The 19,785-nt window shown below is 36.7% G+C and overlaps 1 protein-coding gene across 1 annotated transcript; it reads right to left on the reverse strand.

Annotated features, from left to right (window-relative positions):
* Window positions 1-1,311: 1,311 nt before the first annotated feature.
* Window positions 1,312-19,531, reverse strand: LOC104096663 (uncharacterized). Its single transcript, XM_009603068.4, has 4 exons — window positions 18,775-19,531; window positions 3,785-3,880; window positions 3,560-3,627; window positions 1,312-1,658 (listed from the first exon to the last, which is right to left on the reverse strand). Exons 1-4 carry the CDS (start codon window positions 19,411-19,413, stop codon window positions 1,538-1,540), a joined length of 924 nt encoding a protein of 307 aa, XP_009601363.1. The 5' UTR covers window positions 19,414-19,531; the 3' UTR covers window positions 1,312-1,537.
* Window positions 19,532-19,785: the final 254 nt, after the last annotated feature.

Genomic DNA, 19,785 nt, shown 5'->3' on the forward strand with positions numbered 1-19,785 from the left:
AGTAACACATGTACCTGTCAATTAAACGTGCCACAAATAGAAATTATACAGGAAAATATTCTTTAGCGGAGATGATACAAAAGCTAAAATATGTTGGAGACTAATCTGTATGAACATAATTTTTATATCCTCTTTTGCAAATGAAAAACTTGAACTCCAGAAAAGCGAGTGGGAGGAAGAAGAGGAGCGGAAGGCGTTATAAACGGGAGTACAAAGAATGCAAAACTTTACCTGGGAAGGGGAAGAGGAGAGCACAAAATCGTAATTAATGAAATTTTAAAAGAGACGTTTCAGAAAATTTAGGAGTGACGGTTTGATTCTTTTGTTAAGATGAGACACCTTTGATTAGTTTCAAAAACCGAAGGAATGTTAAAAGACGGGTTTGTTGAGTGATTTTTTAAGAGTGCACTATTTTTTCTTCATTTAAAAAAGCAAAGCTCTAAGAAAATAGATAAATAGAAATCTTGACATATTAGAGTGTCACATCAGATTTCTATATCCCTGCTTTATATAATTATATAGATTTTTCGGAAGTTTTAAGAATTCAAATTTTAAATCGTTTCTTTTTCATAGTCAAATTCTAAATTCTAATGTGATGTTTTGTCACTCAAACTAACTTTTGAACTATTTTTAAGCTTCTTTTTTCCCCCGATATCACTAAAAGAAATAAATAAGTCTAATTCATGTTATGTGCATATAGTCCACTAACCTAAACACAGCGAGTCTTCACACTTTCCAGCTGAGATCACACTAGCTCTTAACATCACTATAGGTCCTTCATATAATAATGTATATTTTCAACCTTAATTATATGACTCTGTAAGCAACATAATCAAGGTAAGCACATGTTTAAATTCTTCTGTTTTGGTTAGTGGTCAAAACTCCATTTAACAAGTACTTATTTAGCTAGATATAAAAATTTGTATCAGCTTTTTGGAGGTTATTTGGTTTATCCGATAGAGAGAAGGATTATACATAGCAATATCGAGAAGATAAATTATAAATAGGAGGTATTATTCCCTTTACAATTTATTCGGCATAGTTTGATACAACATAAAATTCAAGAAAGAAATAGTTTTGATACTTGTATTTAAATACGTGAGAAAATTTGTGTGGATGTAAGTCTTATAAAAATTGTGATCCTAAACATTAATAATATTTATGCGGCTATGAACATTTTTTTCTTACGATAAAACATGACGGTCTTCATGCTATGATTACTCGTCAATGGCATCACGCTGATCAGGAAAGGATTTTCATCAAATCAAGTAAATATTTGTCAAAGGGATTTCTTACTGTAAGTCACCTTACTAGAAAAAAATTTACTTACACATAAAATTTGCACCAAATAAATGAATGCAAAATATGTAAAATTTGACTTATTTACATAAGTAACATTTTAAAGCTGCAAATATATATATATATATATATCCTCAATTTTAGTGCAAAAGGCCCAAAAATCTTCTCAATTAGTAATTGACCTTGTGAGAAAAGGAAAACACAACAAAGCAAGAATTAGGGAACCAATCTAATACATTTAATCATCTGAGCCACACAAGAAATTCTTAACAATTTTATTGAACTTCCTTCCTTGTTCTAGTTGGGGTACATGAGAGGCATTCTTAATGATTTCCAATCTAGCCTTCTCTCCTAGAAACCTGCATTTATGGATTAAATAATAAGTCATCTCACCGATGGCGGAGATAGCATTATAGCTACAAGTTTAATTGAACTCATAATTTTCGATTCGGAGTATAAGTTTATGTGTAAAAATTTATTAAAATTATAAAAAAATAGTAAATATGAACCCATAACTTTTAAAATATAATAGGCTCAGAACTTTCATTGAAAAAAAAAACTCATAAAATTTAAATTCTAGATCCGCTTCTACATCTCACCGTAAGCTTTATCATTGTCATGCAAAACTTTGATGGTCAGATCAAAACCTTAGAAGGATCCCTTCAAGTAGTCGAATATGTATATATACGAATCGTTGTTTTACACAAGTATATATCTAATATTAATTAGAGTGTATATAATAAGTAAAAGGTTAACCAACTTTTGGCTAGAAAGCACAACAAAAGAATTGTAATGGGCAGAAGCAGTGGTAAGAAGGCCTATCTAACAGGTAAAATAACAATTAAAAGTTCATTGGAATATCAAAAATTGACATCCTGTGTATTTGTTTTCAAAAAAGGGCCAAATTTATCCCTATACTATCATAAAATGTTTAAATATATCCCTAGTTATTTTTTGAGTCCATATATACCCATGTCATTATACTATTGGTTCAAATATACTACTTTTTCGTTAAGTTTGTCCAAAGTGGATATCCAATCCTACGTGACATTGATCTTTGATGAAGTGGATGCCACATGACTTGCCATCTCAGCGCTCCTAACCCATTTTAACCCTCCCCCTTTCTATTTTGTTTTTTCACTACTAAAATTTCCTTCTCCTCCACCACTATTGCCATCATTACCGCTACCATGAAAAATATTGTATTTCAAATTTTAGTCTTTTATATTTGGATTAGGGGCACTGAGGTGGCATGTCATGTGGCATCCACCTCATCAAATATCAGTGCCACGTAGGATTGGATGCTCACTTTGGACAAATTTAACAGAAGAAGGATATATTTGAACTAATAGTATTACGACAGTTGTATATTTAGACCCAAAGTATAACGAATGATATATTTAAACTTTTTCTCATAGTACATGGGTATATTTGGCCCTTTGCCTTTTTATTTTTGGTTGCAATATCTAAAAAACACCACTCGTCTAAAGCCATCAAAGCTAGGTTACAATGCAATTCTCTTGGTAGAAACACATATTTACTGTCGAGGGTCAAGCAAAACTTAATAAACAAGAAAACAAAAGCTATGCTTCGATTCCAATCAAGCTAGGATATGTTGCTTGAATCATCACTGTACATGTTGCTCCATTTAAGCACATTTCATCCAAGATTTTATCCATTAGACAAGAAAAATGCAAAGAAATCTACTAGTTTCAAAGGGGTTTTGAAGTCAGAAATGCATCTGTTATATTGGATATATATTTTACTGTTGCACTCCACTCAGTCCACTGTAGCAAAAGAAAGATGCAACTATCCGATTAATTGTTGAAATTGCTTAAAATTAATGTTCTCTGCTTTGATTAATTTGATCTTCCCACCCTGTCTCAGTTTAAGCTTTCTCATGTATTTTTTTTCTTCTTTTTTTTTTACCACTAGTCCACTACTGTACTCCCTATTTAGCTAAAGTTGACGAGTTTAACATATTATTATTCTCTAAATTTCCATTTAACCCGCTCCCTACACTTCTCCACTTCTGATTTTCAAATAATTTGTTTTAAACTGCCCTATGTTTATAAATATTTGCTCCACCTCAACTCTATGCCATATACTAGTAGTAATTAATGGTGATAAATAAGTATAGACAATGATACGTCATTGTTTATTGTATATTAGTAATGCATTTATGATTTTCATACAATAGCCGTGATTGATCAATATCAAGATAAAATAAACATTAATAGTTGATAGAGAGAGTACATACTCCTTGAGTTCAGTTGCCTTCTCAAGTAGAAATATCTGATCATGCTCTCCCCACACAATCAATACTTCCTACACAAATAAAGCTATGAATGTTACACCATATACTTGATTTCCAGAAAAAGGAAAAATTAAAAGATAATTAATCACTTAGTATTTAAAAAAGAAAAAAAGAACAGATGAAATAATACTTAGTAATTAAGGGTTAGCTAATTAAGAATGTACAGACCTGTTGAAGTGGAGCTATATCTACTGTGTCATCTCTTCCAAGGGTTAACCCTTTTAAGAGTTCCAGCTTCTCCTTCCTATTTTCCACATATAATTTCTGCATCCAAGTATTGGAAATTTTTGTTGCAATTATCAATAGAGTTTTAGCTCCTTATTTAAAATTAAAAGGACGGAAAGAAATCGGAAACGAAAAATACGTTTCCTTTAGAGAGGCCACAAATTTTGTCTGTAAATTTTTGCAATTCATGTTTTACGGATCATTCCTGTGTCTGACATACCCAAATGGGTGGAATATTTCATGCAAAAAAAATTCAAAATATACGAAAAATTGAAAAAAGAAGAAGAAAAAGGGCACATATCTTTACAAATACTTGCACACATTTATATTTAATGTGTACAACAAAGTCAACTGACCATGTCCTGTAACATAATATGAATCCTTTTTAAGACGATTTGCTAAGCTCTTTTTCTTTTCGAATGTGTTTGGTATGAGGAAGTCATTCAAATAACACATTTTCTTAGAATTTTTTTATGAGAAACATTTTTCTAGATAATTGGAAAATACTTTTCTAAAAAATATTTTTTGGTGTTTAGTTGGTGAATGAAAATACTTTCTAGAAAAAGTACATACTAAAAATTAATAATAATATTATCAAATCAAAGAGTGTTCTGATTAAATTTTAAGTACTATACAGATTAATAACAATGTGTAAATGTTAATTGATCAAATAATGTGAATTAAAATTAAGATAGTTATATGGAAAATGAGTTACCCAATAAGTGGAAAAAGTCATTTGCCCTATTGTGAAGGAACACATTTCTCTAGTAATCAAACACTAAAAATTGACTTTCTCATGCTAAATATTTTTCACGAATTTTTTCTGTCATATCAAATGCAATGTCATATTTTATTTTCATTTTCCTTTCTTTTCCCATGTTTTTTCGATTTTCCCAGAAAAGCAATGATGCAGTGGTTCAAGTAAAAGTTGAATCTACCTTAGCATATTCTTAGAATCAATAATGTATGAAATTGATTGGTGAATCTTGTTTTGGAAAATTTTGGATGATCACGTTGTTGTACCAATTAAGTTGATAGGTGCTATGCTCTTTTCAATTTAATTACTTTACAAAGTGGTCCACGAAAAAATGCTATATAAAACAGTTGTACCTACCGAACTAGAACTTTACTTAAACTTCTTGACAGATACAACTGACCTTGCTTTATTATAAGTAAATTTTTCATACACCTTTCTTCTATCTGTCGATTCTTCCAAAGGAAAGGCAAAAGTATACAAAAAATCATTTGTTAAGAGTCTTTTCATTCTAATTATTTTTTCTTCAACTGCTAATTCTTTCCACTAGATTATCGATTCATTCGTTAAATGACAAGATTGATTATTTATTCATTATCCTTAAAATCCTCATGCAAGAATGGAAATAGCTGCCGCGCGTTCAGCAGTACTCATCAATGATTATCTGGAAAAAGTTAAAACATTTTTGTCAATCTATGATTCTCAATAATTCTAAATAATGTACTGTAATGATCCGGTCGGTCGTTTTGAGTATTATAATCCCGTTTTTTCATTTACTGCTCAATTTATGCTCTATAGTTATTTTATGACTTATCGGGTTAGTTGGTTCGGGTCCGGAAGGAATTAAGAGTGAAATGAGACACTTAGTCTCATAATTGAAAATTTAAGTTAGAAAAGTGGACCGGATATGGACCTATGTGTAAACGACCTCGGTTTTGATTTTTTATGATTCCAATAGCTCCGTATGGTGATTTTGGACTTAGGAGCGTGTATGAAAAATTATTTGGAGGTCCGTGGTGGAATTAGGCTTGAAATGCCGAAAGTTTAATTTTTGGAAAGTTTGACCGGGGATTGACTTTTTGATATCGGGGTCGGAATCCGATTCTGAAAATTTGAACACCTCCGTTATGTCATTTATGATTGTGTGCAAAATTTGAGGTCAATCGGACATGATTTGATAGGTTCTGGGAGTCATTTGTAGAAATTAGAATTTTCAAAGTTCATTAGGCTTGAATTGGGGTGTAATTCATGATTTTAGCGTTGTTTGAGGTGATTTGAGGGTTCGACTAAGTTCGTATGATGTTTTAGGACTTGTTGGTATATTTGGTTGAGGTCCCGAGGGGCTCGGGTGAGTTTTAGATGGTTAGCGGATCAAAAATTTGGACTTGAACAACTGTTGGAATTTTCTGATATCTGATGTAGTTTTCCTTCTACGCAATCGCGAGAATGCGTCTGCGATCGCGTAGGCTTAGTTGGTCAGTGGGAATTTTATTCTACGCGATCGCATGGGGATATCTGTGATCGCGTAGGGTTAATGTGAGGCAGTGACATTTTGTGCTTCACGGTCGCGTGAAGCGGGACGCGATCGCGTAGCTATGTGAGTTTGTTATTCGCGAACGTGTGAAGAAGGTCGCGTTCGCGTAGAGAAAATTGGACAGAAATGGAAATCACACGTTTGTGCTTTGCGATCGCGTAGGTTTGTGATGTTGTGCATCGCGATCGCGTGGGAAAGTTTGCGATCGCGTAGAGTTAAATCTAGGTGATGAAAAATTGTTCTTCGCGATCGCGTGGGAATGTTCGCGATCGCGTAGAGCAAATGTCTAGGCAGAGAGTTTAAGTTTTGAAAATGGGACTTCGTCCCATTTTCAGTTTTTGACGGATTGGAACTCGGGAAGAGGCGATTTTCGGGAATTTTTCAAGAAAAATAACGGGGTAAGTATTCTTAACTCAATATTGGTTAAATTACCTGAATTCATGGTTGTTTTTATCATTTAATTGATGAATTAAGTTGGAAAAGTTTGAAAACCCTCTTGATTTAATTTGGAGATTTGAGGGTCGAGCTGATGCCGGATTTGAGTAAAATTTGTATGGTTGGACTCATGATTGAATGGGCGTTCATATTTTATAACTTTTGTCGGGTTTCGAGACGTGGGCCCCACATGCAATTTTGAGCTAAATTTCGAATTTTTATGGAAAACTGGGATCTTCTTATAGAATTAACTCTAATGAATTTTATTGACTGAAACCAATTATTTATGGCTAGATTCGAGACGTTTGAAGGAAAATTCACGAGGAAAGGACATTGCAAAATAAAAATTTCACGGCTTCAGTAAGTAACAGTTTTAAATCTGGTCCTGAGTAATTCATGTGATTATTTTGGAGGTGACGCACATGCTAGGTGACGGGCGTGTGAGCGTGCACCAAGGAGATTGTGACTTGGTCCGTCCCGTGAAAAGTGTATAGTTGAATAATTTATTGTTAGCTATATGCTATCTATGTGTTGAAGAAATTTATCTGTAAATCATGTTAGAAATCATGCTTAGGCTATGTTACAGTATTGTTGGGACCCCCCATAGGTCGCGTATTTGTTGAATTATTTGCTAATTGATGTCTTATACTCAGTCATGATTTTTCTTGCGTATTATACCTTAGTCTTTCTGGATATTTGTTGATACACTATGTTATCTTTGTTTGGGCTGGACTTTGTGAAATCTGAGAGCCCGAGAGACTAGAGAAGTTGAGGACTGAGTAAGGCCGAGGGTCTGTCGGTGAGGTAAGGATATTATGGCAGGTGAGTTGTCCGTGCAGGATGTTATAGCACGTGAGTTGTCCGTGCAACACGTGAGTTATCCGTACAGATTATGGTGCTTGGGCTGTAGGAGTCCCTCCGAAGTCTGTACACTCCCAGTGAGTACGGGTACCCATTGAGTGTGAGCGTTGAGGGCTGAGAGTCGAGTGATTGAGCTGTTGTGACGAGTTGAGTGACTGTTTCCCTGAGAGGCTATGCTTGCTTTTCATTTGTTGTTGCATTTAGTTGCTATCTGTCATTGATGTAAAATTCTCTGCAAGATTCTATATCCGGATTACATGAACATGAACTGTATAAAATTGATTTGACTTAAACTGCTGGATTTGAAAGCATATCTAATCTCTGTTGGAATTACTGAAAATGAACTATAACTGTTTAACTCGTCACTATCTTCAATTCCTTATATATTATTATTACTTCCTGAGTTGGTTGTACTCATACTACACCATACACTTCGTGTGCAAATCCAGGTGCTTCAGGAGATAGCGGGTGTTGATTTTCTCGTACAGTTAACTTTTCGGAGATTCAAAGGTAGCTGCCGTGTTTCGCAGACCTTGTCTCTCTTTCTCTATCTCCTTGTTTACTGTATTTGGTCTTAGACTATTATAGACCATTTTTTTGACTTGTATCCATATTAGATGCTCATGTACTTAGTAACACTAGGTTTTGGGGTGTGTTTGTATCAGTATTTATGGGACTCTGTATTATATTTAAATATTATATTTTCAAACTTAAGAGAAATTGTAGTTTTATTGAGATTATCGGCTTGCCTAGTATCGAGATAGGCACCATCACGACATGTTAGGATTTTGGGTCGTGACAAGTTGGTATCAGAGCCTAGATTACATAGGTCTCATGAGTCATGAGCAGGTTTAGTAGAGTCTTTCGGATCGGTACGGAGACGTCTGTACTTATCTTCGAGAGGCTGCAGAACCCTTAGAAAAAATTCACTTTCTTGTATTATGTCGCGCGAATTTATTGTTTCCGGAAACTAAATTTCTGTTATTCTATTCTCTCACAGATGGTGAGGACACGTACTACCAGATCGGACGGTCAACCACCTGTGCCACCAGTTAGGCCGCGAGAGGCCGGGGCCGTGGTAGAGATCGGGGTCGAGGTAGAGGTCGAGGTGTTACTCGTACCACAGTTGGACCAGCACCTGTAGTACCACCAGTTGCTCCAGCTTAGGAGCAGATTCCAGATATAGCTGAGCCGACAGGATCAGCTCAGGCACCAGCTGCGCCCATTGAGGTTCCGGGCCTTCAGGATACTTTGGCCCAGATATTGGCAACTTGCACTAGTCTAGCTCAGGTGGTTTCGGCTCAGGCCGCACCTGACACTTCTCAGGCCGGGGAGGTACTCGTACCCCTGTTGCACGTACTCCAAACCAGGTAGTACAGGGACTTCAGATACCGGGGGCACTACCAGCCCAGCCGGCTGCAGCTGCTCAGGCCTCGGTAGTTCTTGTTATGGCAGATGATGAGCAGGGAGACTTGAGAGATTTGAAAGGCTCCGACCTCCATTTTTTACCGGTGCGGAGTCAGAGGATGCTCAGGGTTTTTTGGATAAGTGTCAACGGATGCTTCAGACAACGGGTATTCTAGAGACCAGTGGGGTCTCATTCACTACTTTTCAGTTTTCTGGGGCTGCCTTCAGATGGTGGGAGGCTTACGAGAGGTATAGGCCGATCAGTGTAGCACCCCTTACCTGGCAGCAGTTCTCCGGTCTATTCCTCGAGAAGTTCGCGCCTCAGTCCCACATAGAGGAGCTGCGCAGGCAGTTTGAGCAGCTTCGTCAGGGTGATATGTCCGTGACACAGTATGAGATGAGATTTTCAGATTTTCAGGAGGTTCATAGATGGCCTCACTTTTCAGTTGCGATTACTCATGACTAGAGAGAGAGAGAGAGTGTCTGGTGCTACTTTCGACGAGGTGGTCGACATTGCTCGTCAGATTGAGATGGTTCGCAACCAGGAGCGGGTTGAGAGGGCGGCTAAAAGGCCTTGTGGTTCATGTGATTTCAGCGGTGTTCCTTCAGGGGGTCAGTTTTACCGCGGTAGGGGTCGTTCTTACAGACACGCTCAGATGAGTCGTCCAGCTCATCATGGTGCATCAGCTATCCACAGTTCTTACAGTGCTCACTCAGGCCAATCTTCATTCAGTGCACTACTAGCGCAGATTTCTCATCATGCCTTATCCACTCAGGCTTCTACAAGTAATTCTTTGGGTTATCAGGAGCAACAGTTCCGTCAGATGAAGGGTTGTTTCGAGTGCGGAGAATTGGGTCATTTCAAGAGAGATTGCCCTAGGCTATTGAGTGGGGCTCTACAGTAGAGTTCTCGACCAACGACACCAGCACCAGCAGTTATACCACCCGTCCAGCCAATTCGGGGTAGGGGTCAGGCATCTAGGGGTCGCCCAAGAGGGGGAGGCCGATCAGGTGGCGGGCAGGCCCGATTCTATGCTTTTCCTGCCAGGCCAAATATTGTTGCTTCAGATACAGTGATCACATATATTGTTTCAGTGCGCCACGGGGAGGCTTCTATATTATTTGTGCCTGGTTCCACTTATTCATATGTATCATCGTATTTTGCTTATTATCTGGATATGCCCTGTGAGTCCTTAGTTTCACCTGTTTGTGTATCTACACCGGTGGGCGATATTATTACTGTGGACCGTATGTATCGGTCGTGTGTGGTAACTATTGGGAAATTGGAGACCAGAGTTAATCTCTTATTACTCAGTATGGTTGATTTCGATGTAATCCTAGGTATGGATTGGTTATTTCCATGTCATGCTATTCTAGACTGTCACGCAAAAATCGTGACATTGATGATTTCGGGATTGCCAAAGGTTGAATGGAGGGGTTCTCTAGATCTTGTTCCTAGCAGGGTAATTTTTATTTGAAGGCCCAACGTCTGGTTGGAAAGGGATGCTTGTCATATTTGGCCTTTGTGAGAGATATTGATGTTGATACTCCTATTATTGATTCAGTACCGATTGTGCGAGATTTTTCGGATGTATTTCCTGCAGACCTGCGGGGTATGCCACCCGATAGGGATATTGATTTCGGTATTGACTTGGTAGGGCACTCAACCCATTTATATTCCTCTGTATCGTATGGCACCAGCTGGGTTAAAAGAATTGAAATATCAACTTTAGGAACTCCTTGAAAAAGGGTTTATTAGGCCTAGTGTGTCACCTTGAGGTGCACCGGTTCTGTTTGTGAAAAAGAAAGATGGTACTATGTGGATGTGCATTGATTATAGGCAGTTGAACAAAGTGACAATCAAGAATAAATATCCTTTACCGCGTATTGATGACTTATTTGACCAGCTTCAGGGAGCGAGGGTGTTCTCCAAAATTGATTTGAGATTTGGGTATCACCAGTTGAAAATTCGGGATTCGGATATTCTAAAGACGGCATTCAGAACTCGTTATGGCCACTATGAATTTCTTGTGATGTCTTTTGGGCTAACCAATGCCCTAGCAGCATTTATGCATTTGATGAATAGTGTGTTCGAGCCATATCTTGATTTATTTGTAGTAGTATTTATTAATGATATTCTGGTGTACTCACGTAGCCAGGAGGAGCATGCACAACACTTGGGTATTGTATTACAGAGGCTGAGAGAGGAGAGACTTTATGCCAAATTCTCTAAGTGTAAGTTTTGGCTTAGTTCGGTGGCATTCTTGGGACATATAGTGTCTAGTGAAGGAATTAAGATGGATCCGAAGAAAATAGAGGCAGTTCAGAGTTAGACCAGACCATCTTCAGTTACTGAGATTCAGAGTTTTCTCGGCTTGGCCGGTTATTATCGTCGTTTTGTGGAAGGATTCTCGTCTATTGCATCGCCTATGACTAAATTGACCCAGAAAGGTGCTCCGTTCAGGTGGTCAGATGAGTGTGAAGAGAGCTTTCAGAAGCTCAAACAGCTTTGACTACAGCTCCAGTATTGGTGTTGCCAACAGGTTCATAGTCTTATATTGTATATTGTGACACGTCGCTTATTGGTCTCGGCACAGTGCTGATGCAAGACGGTAGGGTGATCGCCTATGCGTCCAGACAATTAAAGGTACATGAGAAGAATTATCCAGTCCACGATCTTGAGTTAGCATCTATTGTTCATGCCTTGAAAATTTGGCGGCATTACTTGTACGGTGTCCAGTGTGAGGTATATACCGACCATCAGAGTCTACAACATTTGTTTAAACAAAAGGATCTTAATTTGTGGCAGCAGAGGTGGTTAGAGTTGCTTAAGGATTATGACATTACCATTCTCTATCATCCTGGAAAGGCCAATGTGGTGGCCGATACCTTGAGTCGTAAGGCGGAGAGTTTGGGCAGCTTAGCATACTTACCGGTAACAGAGAGGCCTTTAGCCTTGGATGTTCAGGCCTTGGCCAACCAGTTTGTTAGATTGGATGTTTCCAAGCCAAATCGAGTTTTGGCCTGTGTGGTTTCTCGGTCTTCTTTATATGATCGCATCAGAGAACACCAGTATGATGATCTACATCTGTTTGTCCTTAAGGACACAGTTCAACACGGTGATGCCAAGGAAGTCACTATTGGAGATGAAAGTGTATTACGGATGCAATCAGGCTATGTGTGCCTAATGTAGATGGTTTGTGTGAGTTGATTCTCCAGGAAGCTCACAGTTAGCGGTACTCCATTCATCTAGGTGCCGCGAAGATGTATCAGGATTTGAAGCAACACTATTGGTGGAGGCGGATGAAGAAAGATATAGTTGGATTTGTAGCTCGGTGTCTAAATTGTCAACAGGTAAAGTATGAACATCAGAGGCCGGGAGGATTGCTTCAGAGACTTGAAATTCCGGAGTGGGAATGGGAGCGTATTACCATGGATTTCGTAGTTGGGCTCCCACAGACCTTGAGAAAGTTTGATGCTGTTTGGTTGATTGTAGATCGGTTGACCAAGTCTGCACATTTTATCCCAGTTGGTACTAATTATTCTTTGGAGCGGTTAGCTGGGATTTATATTCGCGAGATTGTTCGCTTACACGGTGTGCCGGTGTCCATCATTTCAGATCGGGGCACGCAGTTTACACCACAGTTTTGGAGAGCAGTGCAACGAGAATTGGGCACACAGGTTCAGTTGAGTACAACATTTCACCCTCAGACGGACGGACAGCCCGATCGCACTATTCATATATTGAAGGATATGTTACGTGCTTGTGTCATTGATTTTGGGGGTTCTTGGGATCAATTTCTGCCACTCGCAGAGTTTGCTTACAATAATAGCTACCAGTCAAGCATTCAGATGGCTCTGTATGAAGCTTTATATGGGAGACGTTATCGGTCTCCGGTGGGTTGGTTTGAGCCGGGTGAGGTTAGAATATTGGGTACTGACTTAGTTCAGGATGCTTTAGAGAAGGTCAAAGTGATTCAGGAATGGCTTCGCACGACGCAATCTAGACAGAAGAGTTACGATGACAGGAAGGTTCGTGATGTTGCTTATATGGCTGGGGAGAAGGTTCTGCTCAAGAATTCACCAATGAAGGGTGTGTTGAGGTTCGAGAAGAAAGGCAAGTTGAGCCCTCAGTATGTTGGGCCTTTTGAGATACTTAAGAAAATTGGAGAGGTGGCTTATGAACTTGGTTAGCCACCTAGTCTATCAGATGTTCATCCAATGTTCCATGTATCCCTCCAAAAGTATATCGGGGATCCGTCTCATACTCTGAATTTCAGTACAGTACGGTTGAACGGTAATTTGACTTATGATATGGAGTCGGTGGCTATTTTAGATCGGCAGGTTCAAAAGCTGAGGTCAAAGAGCATAGCATCAGTGAAGGTGCAGTGTAGAGGCCAGCCAGTCGGAGAAGCCACTTGGGAGATTGAGCAGGATATGCGGAGTAAATATCCACACTTATTTGAGACTCCAGGTATTATTCTAAACCCGTTCGAGGACGAATATTTATTTAAAAGGTGGAGAATGTAACGACACGGCCGGTCGTTTTAAGTATTATAACCCCGTTCCCTCATTTACTACTTAATTTATGCTCTATAGTTATTTTATGACTTATCGGGTTAGTTGGTTCGGGTCCGGAAGGAATTCGGAGTGAAATGAGACACTTAGTTTCACAATTGAAAATTTAAGTTAGAAAAGTGGACCGGATATGGACCTATGTGTAAATGACCTCGGATTTGAATATTTATGATTCCAATAGTTCTGTATGGTGATTTTGGACTTAGGATCACGTCCGGAAAATTATTTCGAGGTCCGTGGTGGAATTAGGCTTGAAATGTCGAAAGTTTAATTTTTAGAAAGTTTGACCAGGGGGTTGATTTTTTGATATCAGGGTCGGAATCCGATTCTGAAAATTTGAACACCTCCGTTATGTCATTTATGATTGTGTGCAAAATTTGAGGTCAATCGGACGTGATTTGATAGGTTCTGAAGTCATTTGTAGAAATTAGAATTTTCAAAGTTCATTAGGCTTGAATTGGGGTGTAATTCATGATTTTAGCGTTGTTTGAGGTGATTTGAGGGTTCGACTAAGTTCGTATGATATTTTAGGACTTGTTGGTATATTTGGTTGAGGTCCCGAGGGGGTCGGGTGAGTTTTGGATGGTTAACGGATCAAAAATTTGGACTTGAACAGTTGCTGGAATTTTCTGATATCTGATGATGTTTTCCTTCTACACGATCGCGTGAATGCGTCTGTGATCGCGTAGGCTTAGTTGGTCAGTGGAGGTTTTGTTCTATGCAATCGCGTGGGGATATCTGCGATCGCGTAGGGTTAATGTGAGGTAGTGACATTTTGTGCTTCGCGATCGCGTGAAGCGGGGAGCGATCGCGTAGCTATGTGAGTTTGTTATTCGCGAACGCGTGAAGAAGGTCGCGTTTGCGTAGAGGAAATTGGGCAGAAATGGAAATCACACGTTTGTGCTTCACGATCGCGTGGTTTGGTCCGCGATCGTGTAGGTCTGTGATATTTTTCATTGCGATCGCGTGAGAAAGTCCGCGATCGCGTAGAGTTAAATTTGGGTGATAGAAAATTGTTCTTCGCGATCGTGTGAGAATGTTCGCAATCGCGTAGAGCAAATGTCTGGAGAGAGAGTTTAAGTTCTGAAAATTGGACTTTGTCCCATTTTCAGTTTTTGACGGATTAGAGCTCGGGAAGAGGTGATTTTCGGGAGTTTTTCAACAAAAATAATGGGACAAGTGTTCTTAACTCAATATTGGATAAATTACCCAAATCCATGGTTGTTTTTATCATTTATTTGGTGAATTAAGTTAGAAAAGTTTGAAAACCCTCTTGATTTAATTTGGAGATTTGAGGGTCGAGTTGATGTCAGATTTGAGTAAAATTTGTATGATTGGACTCGTGGTTGAATGAACATTTATATTTTATAACTTTTGTCGGGTTCCGATATGTGGGTCCTACGGGAAATATTTGAGCTAAATTTTGAATTTTTATGAAAAACTAGCATTTTCTTATGAAATTAATTTCAATGAATTTTATTGATTGAAATGAATTATTTATGGTTAGATTCGAGGCGTTTGAAGGATAATTCACGAGGAAAGGACATTGAAGAATAAGAATTTCACGGCTTGAGGTAAGTAACAATTTTAAATATGGTCCTGAGGGTATGAAACCCCGAAATTTTGTGTCATGTGATTATTTTGGAGGTGATGCACATGCTAGGTGACAAGCGTGTGGGCGTGCACCGAGGGGATTGTGACTTGGTCCGTCCCGTGAAAACTGTATAGTTGAATAATTTATTGTTAGCTATATGCTCTCTATGTGTTGAAAAAATTTGACTGTAAATCATGTTAGAAATCATGCTTAGGCTATATTATAGTATTGTTAGGACCCGCAGAGGTCGCGTACTTGTTGAATTATTTGCTAATTGTTGTCTTGTACTTAGTTTTCTTGCATATTATACCTCAGTCTTTCTGGATATTTGTTGATATACTATGTTATCTTTGTTTGGGCTGATCTTTGTGAAATCTGAGAACCCGAGAGACTAAAGAGGTTGAGGACTGAGTAAAGCCGATGGCCTGTCGGTGAGGTAAGGATATTATGGCAAGTGAGTTGTCCGTGCAGATTATGATGCTTGGGCTGTAGGAGTCCCTCCGGAGTCTGTACACCCCCAGTGAGCGCGAGTACTCATTGAGTGTGAGCGCTGAGGGGTGAGAGCCGAGTGGTTGAGCTGTTGTGACGAGTTGAGTGACTGTTGCCCTGAGAGGCTGCACTTGCTTTTCATTTGTTGTTGTATTTAGTTGCTAGTTGTCATCGTTGTGAAATTCTCTGGAAGATTCTATATCCGGATTACATGAACTGTATAAAATTGATTTGACTTAAACTGCTGGATTTGAAAGCATGACTAATCTCTGTTGGAATTACTGAAAATGAACTATAACTGTGTAGCTCGTCACTATCTTCAATTTCTTATTTATTATTGTTACTTGCTGCGTTGGTTGTACTCATACTACACCATGGTGCTTCCGGAGATAGCGGGTGTTGATTTTCTCGCACAGTTGACTTTTTGGAGATTCAAAGGTATCTGCCGTGTTTCACAGACATTGTCTCTCCTTCTCTATCTCCTTGTTTACTGTATTTGGTCTTAGACTATTATAGACCATTTTCTTTTGACTTGTATCCATATTAGATAATCATGTACTCAGTGACACTAGGTTTTAGGGAGTGTTTGTATCAGTATTTGTGAGATTCTGTATTATATTTAAATATTATATTTTCAAACTTAAGAGAAATTGTTGTTTTATTGAGATTATCGGCCTGCCTAGTATCGAGATAGGCGTCATCACGACATGTTGGGATTTTGGGTCGTGATATGTACCTAAATCTTAAGGACTCGTGCCTTGTTTAGTTGTTTCTAAGCATTTTACAAATATTAATTGCAAAACTAACGTAAGGAAATCAAATTCAAACTCGTATAGAGTATAGTACTCTTATTATTATTGTGACCAAAGGAGGAAAAAAAGGAAATGTGAAAAGAAAAGGTATGCCGAACTTTACACTCAATCTTTGCGCATAAAGGAAAAGGTTAAAGATTACTCACACTATCCCAAAAAATTCACCACCTTATGCTTTTTAAGAGTTAATTAAACAAAAAAAATTGATAATACTTAGAAATACTTTTTTTTAATATACAAAAGTAAAATAATTTCAGCATGTATTACTAATATTTTCATGCAATTATTAAGCAAAAGTATTTCAACTGCAAAATCTAACGTCAAATTTTAATGGGTGAAAATTATTTGCAATCCTTAAGTTTGCTTTAAAAATTAAACTCATCCCCAACTTTGAACATTAGTCATTCTCATCCTTCTATCCTATCGCAAAATTTATTTTACCCTTGATATTTTTAATTTTTTTTTATATAGGTAATAATTTTTTTATTATATATGATATTTTTTTAGTTCAATGATATTATAAATAGAGTAACCATATTATAAATTTATTATAAAATCCGTTACTACTTTTATGACCATTATTATATGTGTGTGTCGGTGAGACTTTAAGTTCTACTTTTTATCTTATTCTTCATCGTGTATATAGATTTTTGAGTTAATTGTTATTAATAAAATCTTTTCTAAATTGTAAAAAAATCATGTCATGTATAAATAGACAACTTTTAGGAATTTGTTATAAAATTTACCTATATTTTCACTCCTTTTTATTTCATGAATTTATTAATTTATAAAGTTCTCACTCTTTTTATTCTCAATTTTACAAATAGAATGAGTTTTAATTGCAATAAAATTATTGATACAAGCAATTATTTATTGTAATTTTTTTATTTCTTATTATTAAATGTCATTATGCTTGATTACTACTTCTCATTTTTTTTTGGTTTCAAAATAATATTTATTTTTTATAGGTAAGTTCATAACATAGATAAAAAAAAAATAAAAAAGAGATAAACGTCTCGTAAAATAGGCATTTTAAAAAGTCAAATTTAATACGAGGATGAGAATGACTATTGCTCAAAGTTAGACGATGTGTTTGATTTTCAAAGCAAACTTGGGGAATGTAAATAATTTTCACCCAATTTTAATCCAACAATTGGTAATTAAAAGAAACTGAGATAACTAATCAAATGGTGAAAATCATTTTGATCCCCCAGCTTTGCCTTAAAAATCAAACTCCTCCTCCAACATTCAACAATAGATATCCTGCTCCTCCTATCATGTGCATTTTCTATCTTACCTTTGACATTTTCAATTCATCCTTTGTGCATATAATTTTTTTATTATATTATACAAGATATATTTTATCTTTAGCTAAGTGTTAAGTGTTTTACCAATTTAAATATCTTATTACTCCCTCCGTTTCAATTTAGATGATATAGTTTGACTTGGCATTAAAAGTTTAAGAAAAAAGGAGAAGATTTTTGAAATACGTGGTGCTAAAAGCTTAAGGTGAAAAAGCTTAATGGGATCATGATATTTGTATGACTATAAAAGCTTCTTATTACGGGTGAAGTGGGTAAAATAAAAAGTTTAAAGTTAAATTATTTCTAAATATAGAAATGCGTCATTCTTTTTGGAACGAACTAATAAGGAAAGTGTGTTATTTAAATTAGAATAAAAGGAGTATAAATTTGATAATTAAAGCTCAATAAACATCAACTAGCATAGTACTTTTATGAATTTGTAACAAAATTCATCGCTTCTATTATTACTTTAATATTAAGTATACAATTAAGTTTTATTTTTTCCTTTATTCTTTATTATGTGTTTCTGCGTGTGTGTATATATATATATTATGTGTGTGTGAATTTTATTTTTATTTAACGAAATATTTTCTGAATTGTAATTTAAAGACGGTATAAATACGTACTCTTTTAGGAAGTTATTATAAAATTTACCTCTATTTTAATTATTATTTTAATTGATATTAATAATAACTTTTATTCTAATATTTCAACTGCGTCCATTTCTTTCATTATTCAATTTCAATAAATTATATATGATTGATTATCGGTTTCACTTTTTTTTTAAAATTGAAAATATTTTCACTATAGATAAATTCATAACATAGATTAAGAAAAATATTATAATATTAAAAAGGTTTAATAAAAAGATCAAGACTAATAAGATTGAGGGTAAAATAGGTATTTAAAAATATTTTTAACGTTGGAGGATGAGTTTGATTTTTAAGACGAAGTTGGAGATCAAAATGATTTTTACCATTAATCAAATAACAAGAGAATTTAGGCAGTGGGAGCAATGAATATTTTAACTTATAAATATTGATTCAGTATATTTTTTAACAGTATATGGCAAATTATTTTTCCACTTGCTAATCTCCAGATTAGTTACATGTAAATTATGTTATGATAGTGTAAAAATTAATACGGTATGGAGTAATAAACTTACGTTGATGAAATCACTGAACAAGAAGTCCGGCAGGTACGGCGGACGCCGGTGTGTAGACAAAGTAATCAACGTCCGGAGCTGACTCGCCGTCGCCGGCAACAGCAAATCCTCAATCTTTTCAACTTTAGCCCTCTTAAGTAACTCACCGTTATCTTTTTTCTTCATATTAACCCCTGAACTTGCTATAGTTACCTTTTCTACCTTTTCCGGCCACATTGTCGCCATGTGATACGCTACAAATCCACCATAACTAGTCCCAATAACAGAACATTTTTCAACTCCAATTTTCTCGAGGAGTTTAATAACACAAGTTGCTTGAAAAACCTCAGACCGGTCGGAAGATTTGGTCGTAGAACGGCCGAAGAATACGAGGTTAGGAATGTATATGTCGAAATCGTTAGAGAAGAACGTTATCTGTGGACGCCATTGCCAAACGCCGTGAGGACCAAAACCGTGAATTAAGATAAGTGATGGTTTTTGGGGGGGTTTTGATGATGGAGTAATAATTGGTTTTGGACCCCAAAAATAGATGGTGGTTTCGTCGTCAATTTGCATGGATTGAGAAATTAGGCCGGCACCGGTGAGGCAACGACGGAGGAAGCCGCCGTATAAGGCAACTGGGCTCAGCCAAGAAAACATTATTTTGTTGGTAGTGTTAAGTTTTTTGAAGCGTACTTTGCTGGAAGAGTAAATGGGGAAAAGATAGTTGGAGTTGTTAGGCCGTGGAGGGAAAGGGGAAGGAATGCGGTCTGCGGAGTGTTATGTTTTGTTTAAGAACATTTTTTTTTAGCTTTCTCCAAAAAAAATAATTAAATAAATAAATTTGTTTGTTTTCTTCTCTCTTTCACCCTCTCTTTTTAAGTTTAACTTTTTTATACTATGATAATATAAAAAAAAAATTATACTATCAAATCATCTAAAAAATAACTACATATAACTGTTTATAATAAGATTAGTAACTTAAATGTAAGATTGATTGCTTGTTACGACATATCAAAAAACATGATAGAC

The sequence above is a fragment of the Nicotiana tomentosiformis genome, chromosome 8, assembly GCF_000390325.3.
Source record: "Nicotiana tomentosiformis chromosome 8, ASM39032v3, whole genome shotgun sequence".
Lineage (NCBI taxonomy): Eukaryota > Viridiplantae > Streptophyta > Magnoliopsida > Solanales > Solanaceae > Nicotiana > Nicotiana tomentosiformis.

What these genes read in the sequence shown, in the direction of transcription:
- LOC104096663 (XM_009603068.4), bottom strand. Translation starts at nt 19,413, where the DNA reads ATGTTTTCTTGGCTGAGCCCAGTTGCCTTATACGGCGGCTTCCTCCGT. An exon ending in TGTTCAGTGATTTCATCAAC is followed by an intron (nt 3,881 to 18,774) that starts GTAAGTTTATTA and finishes ACTTGGATGCAG; the next exon opens with AAATTATATGTGGAAAATAG. An exon ending in ATATAGCTCCACTTCAACAG is followed by an intron (nt 3,628 to 3,784) that starts GTCTGTACATTC and finishes TTATTTGTGTAG; the next exon opens with GAAGTATTGATTGTGTGGGG.